The sequence below is a fragment of the Rhinolophus sinicus genome, chromosome 7 (assembly GCF_057876585.1).
Source record: "Rhinolophus sinicus isolate RSI-liver-muscle chromosome 7, RSI-T2T, whole genome shotgun sequence".
NCBI lineage: Eukaryota > Metazoa > Chordata > Mammalia > Chiroptera > Rhinolophidae > Rhinolophus > Rhinolophus sinicus.
Window position 1 is genome coordinate 42,073,631 of NC_142507.1, and position 13,761 is coordinate 42,087,391.

Genomic DNA, 13,761 nt, shown 5'->3' on the forward strand with positions numbered 1-13,761 from the left:
ATAAAAAGTTACAAGCATATTTTAGCTTTCTTGTTCTGCTTTCTGAGTGAACTGTTAGCACTGTTATGTGTGTACCTGTATTTCAAATTCTCTTATATTGCTTAATCTACTCAGTTAAAATATAACATATATGTATATATAATGTGTATATATATATATAAAATGTATACATATAATTTGTATATATAAAATGTGTATATATATAAAATGTATATATATATATATAATGTGTGTGTGTGTGTGTGTGTGTGTGTGTGTGTATATATATATATATATATATATGGAGAGAGAGAGAGAGAGTTTTAAGCCTTAAATGAAAATAGACCTCTAAAATAGTCGTATTTGGAGCAGCAATAATTGAATAGACGCTTCCTTAAAGGAAGTGTAGTGCAGGGAAAATGTATATGGCATCATACTGACCTGGATTTGAATCGTAGAAATACCACTTATTAACTGTGAGACCTTAGGCAATTCTCCTGATTTTTAAAAAATCAGTCTCCTCATCCCAATAATGGTATAATAATAATTACTTCCTCAAGAAGTTGTAAGGGATAACCGAGATATAAGTAAAGCATCCTAACTTCTTCCCTTTCTACCTTAATTGCTGCTCTTCAATGTGGCTCTTACATTGAAACCTTTTCTAAATGGAGTTCTCATCATGATTTTTGAAAGATGATCAGTCTTTGAATTTTAAGAAAAACCATATAACCAGTTTAGAATAAGGAATAACTGCTAATTAAAGAAACTCGGGGCCAGCCCGGTGGCTCAGGTGGTTGGAGCGCCGGTTCCATCCCCACAAGGGCCAGTGAGCTGCGCCCTCTACAGCTAAGACTGTGAACAACAGCTCTCCCTAGAGCTGGGCTGCCGTGAGCAGCCAGAGGTTGGCATAAGCTGTAGTGGGCAGCTGGGTGTTGCCGCAGGCTGCTCTGTGCTGCCATGAGCGGCCACGGCCAGCATGAGTGGCCAGCAGCCAGCGAGAGCTGTGGTGTGAGCTGGCGACCGGCGACCAACTGCCTCAGCCTGGGGGAGCGCAAGGCTTATAATATCAGCCAGGCTTATAATGGGCCAGGGAGCTGTGTCCTGCACAACTAGACTGAGAAACCATGGCTGAACCAGAGTGGGTGTGGGAGGCGGAAGAAGGGGGTGGGGGGAAAGAAACTCAGAGTCTATGTTTATAAAAACTAAATTTTTTTGCTATTTAAGGTAGGACTTGTTCATCTGAAATAAACCAGTTCCTCATATTACGATGGTTTGGTGTATTAGGGCATATGTAATAAGCTGCTGACGCAGACACCCAAATGTACAATGACTTAATAAGTAAGATAGAAGTTCATGTCTGTCTTGGGTAGTAGCCAAGGATCCAGGGCTGGTAGAGCAGCTCTGCCATCTTCGCCATGTGGTGCCCGTCTTTAGATCCAAAGGAGTTGCTCCAGTCTTGTCATCTCTCAACCAGTGAGAAAGAAAAAGCCACATGAGAATAAACATAAGAACCCATAAAGAAAAATTAGTCAGCTTAACTATGTAAACATATTCTGCATTGAAAAAAGAAATAACCTTAAGCAAAGTCATAAATTAGGGGAAAATATCTGCAAATCACATCAAAGGCCTAATTTTCTTAATGGAAAGAGCACCTTCAAATAAACTATGTACAGTGATCGTGAGGTAAGGTTCTTGAATAATATTTTAATTTTACTTCACACTTGCAGCAATAATTTAAATTACTACGACAAATATGATGAAGAATCTGAAGTTATAAATTAAAAGATCCACAACCCTATAGTTAAATAGGCAAGGGACAGCATAGACATTTCACAAAAAGAAAAATAGCGTAAGCATATAAAAAGTTACTCAGTCTCACTCATGTATATTAAAACTACAAATAAGATACCATTTTTTAACCTATAAATTTGACGAAGATCAAAAAGTCTGACAATATACTCTTGTTGCCTGGGCCACAGGGAAGCAGTCAGTCACCAGTCAACAAATATGTGAGTTCCTACGATGTGCCAGCTACTATTCTAGGCACTAAAAGAACAGCGGTGAGCTGGAATGAGTTCCTGCCCCCAAACATTCTACTTGCTGATTCCAGTTCCATGGCCATCTTCTCCCTGTGTGTCTTCACATCATCTTCCCTGTGTGTGTGTCTGCCTCTATATTCAAATTTTCCTTTTTTTATAAGGACACCAGTCATATTGGATTAGGACCTCATTTTAACTAGATTACCTATATAAAGAGTCTGTTTCCAAATAGAGTCACATTCTGAGGTACTAGGGGTTAATATTTCAGCATACCTTTTTGTGAGGGAGGCCTACAATTCCATCCATAGCAGGCCCTAAGATTATAATAAACCTGGGGATTTATGCTTCTGAAATTAATGGATTAGCTTGTTACAGACCACCACTCCCTCCAAGAACAAACAGAAAAGCTAGAGAAATTATTAAAAATGACTGCTTGAAGGCATCAGAAGTTGCCAAGGCAGTAAGGATTTGAGAGGCTTAGCCTCAGAGACAAGGGAAGTGTAAAGAGGGGAGCCTGACATTTCTTATTAATTTTACCCTTGAAGCATTTGTTAATTTTCAAGCAGTGGTTAAGAAGCTGAGCCAAGGGTGGCTGGTTAGCTCAGTTGGTTAGCACACGCTGCTACTAACAGCAAGGTTGCCAGTTCAATCCCTGTATGGGCCACTTTGAGCTGTGCCCTTCTTAAAAAATAAGTAAGTAAGTAAGTAAGTAAGTAAATAAATAAATAAATAAATAAATAAATAAACAAATAAATAAATAAAATGGAGAGGCTGAGCCGAAAACAATGACTGAGAGGCTAAGAAGCTGAGCTGAGATTCCAGCAATCTTACAGGACTAAAGGGACAAACACTGGATTCCCAGGCCCATCAGCAGAAGGTGCCTTGGTAAATACCCCAAGCTTTTCACTGGGACTCCCTAACATTTTCAACCTAGAAGGGGGAATATAATGGATATAGATTGGCCCTTATAAAGACTGAAACTCAGCTTCCAATCAGCTCAATCCCTGCTTGGATGAAGATGATCTGCCCCTACCTTACTACTTACCAGAAGCAAATATATATATCTTTTCGGAAGGAAAATAACATTACTCTGAGCTTCAAACTATTTCTTCAAGTAGTCATGCACAAAAAGTACCAAGCATACCAAGTGACATGACTGCATGACCCACAATCAAAAGGAAAATAGGTACTTAAAAACAGACCCATAGAAGATACAGATTTGGAAGATCAAAGGCAGACTTTTTCAATAACCATAATTAGTGAGCAATATGGGGAATTTCATTAAAGCACTAGAAACTATAAAAAAAGAAGCAGATTGAATTCTAGAACTGAAAAATATAATAACTAAAATGTAAAGCTGAAGAAATGAAGATAAATCTCATCAGACAGATTTAATAGCAGGTATACCATAACTGAAGAGAGCTTTGGTAAACTGGAAAATAAGACAAGAAAATATGCAGAATAAATTATAGCCAAAGGGTGGAATATATAGAAGAGTGTAAGACATGGGAAACGGTATAAAGATCTAACATTTATGTAATTGGAGCCCTAGAAGGAGAGGAGTGAGATTGTGGCTGAGACTCTTCTAAGACTGATGGAAAATATCAAGCTATAGATTCAAAAGTCCCGTGAACCCCATTTAGGACAAACAGCAAATCTGACATGTTTAAGTGACAGAAGGCCAGCCTGGAAAGCATGAAGAGGGCAAGTTCTTGGTGATAAGATTGGAGGCACTAGGTCAGGTGGGGCCTTACAGGCCATGGTGATGAGTTTAGATTTTATTCTAATTATAATTGGAATCCATCTGAGGATTTTAATGAGAGACATGGTCTTCTAAGATCACTTCTGCTGAAGCATGGAGGATGAATTGCAGAGAGACCACTTAGGTGTTTGGGACAGTTCAGGTGAGGAATGCTTGTTTTGGCATGGAGTTATTAACCGTAGAGGTGTCATGACTCAGGATGGATTTTGGAGATAAACCCCCCACTAATGGATTGGATGTAGCAAATGAGGGAAAAAGAAGAACTGAGGATAACTCTTAACGCTTTTGCCTGAGCTTATAGGTAGCTGATTATGCTATTTCTTGAAATGGCAAAGATTCAAAGTGGAATAATTTGGGGACAAATAAGCAGAGATCAGTCGGCCTCTTTTGGTGATGTTAAATTTGCGGTGTCTGAGACACCAAGTGGCAATGTCAAGTCGGCATTTTAAAATACTAATCTGGCACTCGGAGGAGAAGTTCAGAGTAGGGAGAGATTTGAGAGTCATCAGCATACGGTTTGCGGTTTTTATTTAGAGCCGTAGACCTGAATGGGGTCACCCAGCGAGAAAATGTAGAGAGAAGACAAGAGGCCCTTGGCCAAATTCTGGATCACACTCACACGTAGGTGTAGAATAAATTACTCTTAGCGGGTTCAGGAAAGGAGCAAGAAGGCATACGTATCACTTACGTGCTTTTGGTCAGCTCGTCATATTGCCGTAGCACAGGAGGAAGGTAGAAAACATCATTATTTTCGGTAGCCAGGTGTCCAGCTCAAAATAGAGGACTCTGTTACTATGGAGAGGGGGAGAATGGATAATTGGGGTACAACTAGCATTCTTTCTACAGAGGTCGAGTGCAGGTCTAGGTCCAGCAAAGGAGACTGAGAAGGAGCAGCCAATGAGGTCGGAGTAAAACCAGGCAATTGTGGCACCATGGAAGGTTAGAGGAAATGATAAAAGCAAGGAGATGGAGTGGGCAAGCCTCTCAAATGCTCTTGAGAGATTAAGTAAGATGAAGACAGAACCTTTGGCTTTAATAAAAAAGATCATTGGTAATCTTAAGAGCCATTGCAGTGAGAAAATGAGGACAAAAGCCAGTTGGAATGATTGAATAGAGAGTGGGATTCTGCAAATTAAGTCTTTTGAGTAGATTAGTTACAGAGGGGAGCAAAGAAAAGAATGCTAGAAGAGACGAGGATCATCGGAGTAAGTTTTATTTTGCTTTATTTTACAAAGGGTGCTATTAAGGGAATATGACAATGACCTAATAAGAAAAATTCGATAATTCATAATGGGGTAGATCTGGTGGCACGGCCACACCAGCCTCAATGGGGCACAGAAGGGGAGGGGCAGCAAATATTCATGAATAATAGAATTTACCGTAGATTGCTTCTCAGCTTATTTAAATTCACCACTTTAATGATAGAAATGGTAGATAATGCATCATGTATCTGGTTTATGGAATAAAGATAAGAGACAGCTCCATCCAGCAAACCTGTTTCCAACAGTGGGTGGGGAGAGAGAAGTTTGGCCCTAATTATAATCGCAAACACTTAAACAGCATATACTGTACGCTAGGCATTGTTCTAAGTGTTTTACACTTATTCTCACATTTGTGTGACAGCCTAAATCCAGAGATTTGACAAATCAATGTACAGTTCTATATTTTAAATTAAAATGGTAAGACATCTGTATATTATTTTGTATTTCTCACTTTTGCCATTGTTTACATTGGATAAGAGGGTTTCTCCTATACTAACACGGAACAACACCATATATATATATATATGGAAACAGTAAGGCATAGATAGAACAGCGTGTGTAGTACGCTATCATTTCTGTAAAAGAGTATATACATACATATGCATACGTATGCATGGAGTATGTTGGATACCTTCCACAAATTGATAACTGGTTGTCTCTGGCAGGGGTTTTAACTCTTGTTAAAATCTTTCTACAATGTGTTAATATGCTTAACTAAGTAAGTAATTTAACTTTTCTTTGATGATTTGGGTTCCTGCAATGTGTCTAGGACCCTTTCGGCAATTTCTTCAGCAAATAGATTAAATATTAACTTGTCTTCTTAGCATTTGTCACTTTCAGATTTAAGTTAAATTCTAAATAAAAATTCTGATTATTTGGGGGGAGGGGCATCCAAATAGCTGGATATAAGATCATTAGACTTATACTGTCTATATTTGCCAGCATGTAAATCTCTACTTCAGAATTATTTGACATGAAAAACCCAGAATTATTTGACGTATATTTAATTTTAAATCTTTAATCATGTGATAACCTTATAGTATTTTCTATCTTTGGCAGGAATTAAAAGGTGGAAAAACTTATGCAAAGGTAAGTAAATGTTCTTTAACTCTTTTGGAATTTGTAATATCACTCATTGCTATTGACAAAGTTAAAAATTAAACAATTTGCTCTTCTAATTGCTGTTCAGGTTGGCTATCTTTAAATAAGGCAACTTGGACATTGAACAGCTGGAGCCAACAATAAATTATAGTCAGATTCTGTCTAAATGCTGATTATGGGATGTTCTTCTTACGTTTCAGCTTCCTGTCTAGATAATGATCTCTGGTTTGCATTAAGCAGTAGTATCTGTTAATTCAGTCTCCCTTGGAAGTATTCCCAGTCCCACCATTGCCCCCACGAGTGGAGTAGGACCGCTCGTCTGTGTCCTCATAGCACTCTGCATATACGTGATCTCTCCTTTCTTTCCTTTATACGCTTACTAGCTGTAAGCAATTCCTAGTGAATGTGCTCACCTTTTTGCTAAACAGAAGAAAGGAGTAATTAGTCATTCTACCAGAAACCCACACACTCCTCTTTTATTTCCAGTCTCTGTGATGGTATCTCCATCAACCCAGTCACCTGAGCCAAGTACTGGGCACTAGTTCCAACCATCACATCTACCTAACTCCCTAAAATTAGCTGCAATGTCAGTTAGGAACCTCTTTGCTATAAGTAACAGAAAACCCTCCTCACCTAGCGATTTTTTTTAAATCTCACTAAACAAGTAGATGTGAAGTAGAACTACTCCAGGATTAGTTAATCCACTGACTGGAGAATGTCATCAAGAACCCATGTTCCTTTTCTCTTTCTGTTCTTCCATTATCTACGTGGTTACTTTGACCTTGGCTAGCTACCCTCATAGTCACCAGGTAGATGGCTGCTTGAGTTTTAGTCTACACATTCAGATATGGCAAAATCCAGCTGCTTCCCCACGTATGACTTTTTTGCCTGAGAAAAGTTTTCCTAGGTGGCCCTCAAAGAAGTTTCCCATCCTTTCATTGTTCACAGCTGGATCATATGCCCACTCCTAAACCATAGCCAACAGGAGTGGATGGCCATAGTTAGCTTAGACCAGGGGTGTCCAAACTGCGGCCCGCGGGCCAACTGCGGTCTGCAATCCATTGTTAATTGGCCCGCAGCAAATTCCAAAAATATATTTAGTTTACTTAAATAAACCAAGTGAGGCAATACGTACTTCACCTCGAGTGAGTGGCCTGGCTGTATGTGTATTTTACCGCATAAGGCCCTTGGTGAAAACCGTTGAAAAAAGTTTTGACACCCCTAGCTTAGATGATTTAACAATGAGTTAGAGGTTTAGTTAACTTTCCTTATGTACATGGATGAGCTAAAAGTGGACACGAATAAAATCAGAGCTCCGCTAGCAAGGAGTATGAGGGCATTGAATGGTGGGATAAGCCAACAACAGGGTCTGCTATCATTGGCAAATCCTCATGATTTCTCCCTTCCAGAAAGCTCTTGAAACCATCCCTTCTCTCCATTCCCAAGTCCACTGCCTTAGGTTATGCCTTCATTATTTCTTATTTAAAGCCAACATTGGCCCCTATCTTTTGTTTTCTGCCTCTGTTGTCTCCTTCCAGGCCTTCCTCTATATAATTGCCAGAGTGATGGTTTTCAAGTTCAAACATGATCATATCATCACCTCACTTTTAGTCCTTCAGCAGCTATCTATTACCTGTAAAGGACAATGAAGTGAAAAGTCTTTAACCCAGTATATTAGACCCACCTTGGTTTGCAGATCATCTGTCTGCATGTGCACATGCACACACGTGCACACACACATACACACGTGCACACGCACACATGCACACACGCACACACGCACATGCACGCACGTGCACACGCACACACGCACACGCACACACGTGCACACGCACACATGCACACACGTACACGCACACGCACACACGCGCACACGCGCACACACTCACTCACACTCATTCATCCTGTGCTTCAGACATACTGCCCTCGTAAACTTCCTGGAAAGCGCCTTGTGACTTGATGTTTTCCCTGCCTTGTGTGTGTTACACTCCTCCCTCCTCTTGTCCTGTCATTCAGACTCAGCTTAGTCATCCCTCCCCGCTGAGAAATTTTCTTTTCCCCTCTTTCTTGCAGTTTGTCTTCCTCTGTCACAGCACTTACACTTTTTTATAGGAATTTGTTTTCTGTTTTCCCTTAGTAAACTGTGAGCTCCTTGAGAATAGGAAGGATTTCATTCCTAATGCCTAACATTACCCGGAATATAGATGCTCTAAGTTATTTGGCAAATGAAGTAACGTTGTCCACAGATACCGTGTTAATGAGACAGTTATATCAGTGAATCCAAAGACAAAATCGTAAGGAAGTATGTACTCTGATACATCACTAGTATGTAACAAGACAGCCCTTACCTGTCCTGTTCATCACTATTTTCCAGTGTCTAGAACAGGGCCTGGCACATAAACAGTGCTCAGACCCTCAGCCTGAACTATCACGTTGGCATACCCCACCTTTTAATGCTTTCTGAATAGGGATTGACCGGATTCTTTTTTTTTTTTAACTTGCATTTTGCTTAGTGACACTGTAATATCAGCATCCCAACAGTGGATGGTAAGCCAACAAGCTGTTTTTTATTCAACAAACATGTATTAACTGCCTACCATGTGCCAGGCATTATTCTAAGTATTGAAGATGCAGCGGTAAACAAAACAAACAAAAATCCCTGCTTTTATAGAGCTTACATTCTAATGGAGGGTTGAAGCGGGGGGGGGGGGCAGACAATGAGCTAAATAAAAATGAAATGCGTATGTACATGATGTGATGATAACTACTAAGGAGAAAAATAAAGCAGATAAGGGATGAGGGGGGCTGCTACAGGGTAGGGGAAGTAGGAATGCTCAGCAAAAGCCCCTTTAGAGAGATGACATTTGAACATAGACCTGAATGGAGTGAGGAAGAAAGCAACAAGAAGGTCTAAGAGAGAAGCTATCAGGTGAAAAAACAAAAACAGTAGTTGTTAAAGGCCTTGAGGTGATCTCGGCATTTCCACGGAAACAGGAAACAGACGTTGCGGCTAGAAGAGTAAATAAGGATGGGGAGATAAAGTTGAGGAGGTGGCCGAGGACAGAGGGATCAGAGACAGTCAACACAGAGAACTCTTTCAAGGAGTTGTGCAATAAAGGGGAGCCAAAAAATAGTTCAGTAGACTGGAGAGAGAGGTGAGGGGAGGTTTTGTTTTCTTTTGTTCATTAAGATGGAGAAAATCCAGCATGTTTGTGTGCTGCTGGGAATGATCCAGCAGAGAAGGGAAGTTTTAGAATGCAAAAGAGAGGGAAGAATTCCTGGAGCTGTGAACTTGAGTAGGTGAGAGGAGAGCGGTTGGCCTCAGATGGGAGCACAGCCAGTTCACTTACAGTAAGTGGGAAGGCAGACATGTGGGCACAGATGCAGGTAAGTGCGTAGATGTGGCTGGCAATGAGAGCTTATGAAAGTTAAGTGCTCTTTGATTGCTCTTATCGTCTGAGTGAAATAGGAAGCAAGGCATCATCAGAGTACAGATGTGAAGGAGGTAATGAGGTTATAGAGGAAAGATAATGTATGAACCAGGGCATGTGGGTGCTATGTGGTCATGTAGCCATGTGAGTCTTCACATGCTCATTTGGATGCAGCTTTGTCCTGGCCATACCCAGGCTTTTTGGCTGATCCGTTGGACCCCTACAGGAGGCAAGTGAGTTAGGTAGGTGTTACCTGTGGCTTGCTGTGTTCTGACCTATTGCATTTGGGGCTTGTGGCCCTTCAACTAGTCTCTTAAGTTCTTACCCTTCATTCTTTTTGTACCAGTTAAAAGCTACTAAAATAATGCTCCAGCTGGCAATTAAAATCTTCATCTTGAATGCCATTCATATGTGTGCAGTGTGTGTTTTAAAATCTTAAAGCAGGCAACTTAAAATCACAGCAGTGTCTGAAATTATCACTGCTTTTTATTATGTATTCAGGGAGATAATCGCAAACTCAAAACATTTTTTTGTTGTTGTTAAAAGATTCCCTATATACTTAGTCATAGAGAATAGACTTTGTTAAAAAAAAAAAAAAAAAAAAAAAGTTATAATGAGGTTGACTTGTTGTACCACTTGGAAAGAAGAAATAGGGTTAAGCAACATCAGGGGAAAGACCGGAGGGCAATGTTTGGTAGCTGCATAAAACAGAGAACAAACGTGGGTAGTGGCACGAGGGAGGGACGGGTCTGAGCTGAACTTCTGAGCAGCAGCAGAGAGGGTCGGTGTGGGCACAGCTTTGAGGAAGGGAGGAAAGGAAGAAGGGTCCCTAAAGAGAGTCAGCTCAAGGGTGACCCGCAAGACAAGGTTACGGAAGATGCTGAAGGAGAAGGGGCTTATACCAAAGAAAGTGTGTGATGCGCTTAAATCATTTGCGTTCTTGTGTGGAGAGCAAGAACTTAATAACCTGCAACTGTCTGCAGTCACCAGGGTTAACTGAGAACAGAGCCAGAACCAGATTAGGGAGAGGGGAGTCTGGTTAGTTTTCTATATGGATATGCAAGTGGTCATGACGGGTCTGCTCGTGTTTCCCACAGGACGGTGTGAGGACCACTGTTCCTTGCAATGATTTTAGTGGTTTGACATGATTAACTTCAACAGTGACATATTTTAATGTGTACAAGAAAAATAGGTATATATTTGGCACATAACATCTGTGATTTCAAAGACTGTAGTGCTTAAGACAAGAGTAGAATAGGTAATAAATTTTTTTACCAAAAGGGACCCAATTTAAAGATGCATTAAGTAGATAACAAAACAGATATTGTTAAGAAGGCAGAAGTTACAAATGACTATAGTTTTAGGTAGCTTGTCTAGAGCATGGGTTGAATGTTTATTTTAAGTAGAATATGTGAGAAGCCTAGTAGATATTCTATTAATATAATTATTCTTCTTTTCATAGCTGGGCTTTGCAGATCTAAACCTGGCAGAGTTTGCTGGATCAGGAAATACCACTCGCCGCTGTTTACTGGAAGGCTATGATACCAAAAATACAAGACAGGATAATTCCATTCTTAAAGTAAGCACGTTTCAAGGTTTACATGTCAACAAATTAAATTCTCTGCATTTTAAATAAGCATAGGTATATACTCTCAAGGGCAAGATGGGAATCAATACTCAGATCACAAGCTGACCTCACCACTGAAATACTCACCATGTAGGGGAAAAAAATACCCAAATCACAGAAACAGTGAAAGTAACAAATATTCACCGTCTTGATCCCAAGGTGTTTCTCTCTGGTGCTTTGACCATTCCGGCAACAGTGCACACAACCACTGCAGCACAAGGGCTCGTTGGGAGGAAGGAGCATGATGAATGGGTAGCTTAAAATGTTTATAACTCCCGAAAGGTCATTTCCAAAGCAGCTGTGGTGGCCACAGAGAAGTCACTGGGCTCTCTTGTCACTAGTGAAGGGATAGGTGGAACTCACTTTGGACGTATGCCCTTTGTTTCCCAGTACCATCGGGGGCCACGCGTTTTGATGGCCACAGACAGAATATACACTTCAGAGAGTTGGTGGGAGCATTAAATGAGAGCTGTTGAGAAAACATTTGTAAAGTGTCTTGTACCTCGTAAGACTCACTGGATAAACCTTTTGCTGTATTTCAGTTAGGTCACCCATGATGGTAAGTTATCTAATGATAAGAAAAATAATTCTGAATAAGAGCTGGATGGTCAGAGTTAGTGGAGCAAAGAATTACCCCATACCTAGTTTTCAAACTCTATTTTCAGTAAATATTTAGCCCTGAAGATGTGAAAATGCATGAAGTGGTTATTATAGCCAGTCCATTCCTTGCACAAATTTAGCAGCTGTAAAGAAAGGGATGTAGCTGGGGTGGAGAGGAAGGTGGTGAAAGAAGATAAGGAGAAAGTTAGAAAAATAACCTGGTATTAACTTCTGTGCACATCTTGTTAATTTTATGGTTTTATGGTGATCTCTATATAGATGAAAAATTTCCAAAGCACTGCATATACCTCTGTGAAATAGATGGGGTTGGATAGGTGGGCATAGATTGTCTCCATTTTGTAGAAGAAGCTGAGACTCAGAAGGTTAAAGGTCTCCCTAAAGTAGTGAGAGGCAGAGCTGAGACCTTCTGCCACCTGGTCAGCCATCTTCTCACGTTACCATGCCGTCAAAGCATCAGACTCACCAGGAGCAGGCGACACAGTTCAGTCTTAGAACAAGCCACTGAATTCAGTTCCTTTATACTTCTTACATAAGAAGATAGATAATCCTTCTCTGAATTATGGTGTTTTTATTAGAAATTGAACTTTGACATTTCAGACCCCCACATTCCTTCCGGCCAGCTCATGGAGTAGTCTCCTCCTGGCTCCCCATTCTCCCACTTTGTCCTACAAAAACCGTATTCTTTTATAGATCACACCATTCCGCAGTTCTCCCTTCTGATCTCCTGGCCCCTTAATTACCTTCTTTCTCCCACTCATTGATGCCTTAGCTCCTAGCTCACAGTTTTTCTCTCTATCCCGTCTGTCATCATGTTTGGTGGCTTCAGCATCTGTGGGGGTGAGCTTTCCTTCTGGGCTGTCTCCTCTGTGCAGTCTCTCACTCTGACTAATCTTACATGTGCCTAACGCCTCCAGTTCCTTAAACTACGTATCTCCAGCTACCTTTTCATTTTCTTGATCTCAATTCCTACACCCATGGTCACACTCTGGACTTTCTTGCCAATAGAAACTTTACCAACTCCAAATTTTCGATTTAAAGCATTCCTCTCTCCTGCTACTACCTCTTCTGTCTCCAGCCCTCTTGGTCTACTACTCACATAGCTATCCTGAATGTTATCACTGTCTCACTCTCTCAGCCTCCACTTGCTTTCGCTTTCCTCTTTATCCAGCTTAGATTCCATGATCCATGATTATCATAACTTTCAAAGTACTCCTTGCTCCTTTGTCCCTGTCTCCCTCTGTTGCCTTCCCCTGAACAATCCCTCCCCTGAGTAATCCCTAACCTCAGTCAAACTCAACTCTCCTCTCTAGGTCTGCATCCTAGTCGTCGGACATTGCTGCAGAAGATCACACCACCAAGCCTAGCTGGCATCACTAAAGCCATGCCCACCACCACCACCAATCGTACTCTACCCCCTTTCCCTGTTGCCTTGAAATTCTGTTTCACACCTTCTTTCTCCTCATTATCGCCACACACCAGTCGTGCTCTCAGCTAATGGTCTTGCTTTATCCTTTATTGAGAACATAGAAGCCATTAAGCGCTAATTCTCTCATCTTTCCATTACAGAATTTACAGGTCTTCCTATCTCTCCAGCCCTCTTGTCCTTTTTGCCTGCTCTTAACGATGAATGAAGTGCCCCTCTTCCTGTCAGAAGTCAATCATACTCATAGGTTCCAGAATCCAAAGCTTGTCTATCAAGAGCTTTGCCCCTTGGATATTCCCCTCTCCTAATCAATCATCTCTCCCTTTAATGAACCATCCTCATTAACACACAAAGCATCAGCTCAGGCAACTTCTCGGCTCCAACCACTGTCGCATTTCTCGATTCTACTTCCCTACACAATTTCTTGAAAGCTGTATGTGGCATCTCCATCTCCTCCCTAAAACTTTCAAGATAGTCAAGAGTGCCGTTTTGATGGAATTGGAAACCAGGTTGTAG

General features: G+C 40.9%; 1 protein-coding gene across 1 annotated transcript in view; it reads left to right on the forward strand.

Moving 5' to 3' along the window:
- Window positions 1-13,761, forward strand: part of EEIG2 (EEIG family member 2) — a 68,403-nt gene that overhangs the window by 28,933 nt on the left and 25,709 nt on the right. The window contains exons 3-4 of the mRNA XM_019746515.3: window positions 6,102-6,131; window positions 11,037-11,153. Coding sequence (XP_019602074.1) covers window positions 6,102-6,131; window positions 11,037-11,153 — 147 coding nt within the window. The remainder of the gene's footprint in view (window positions 1-6,101; window positions 6,132-11,036; window positions 11,154-13,761) is intronic.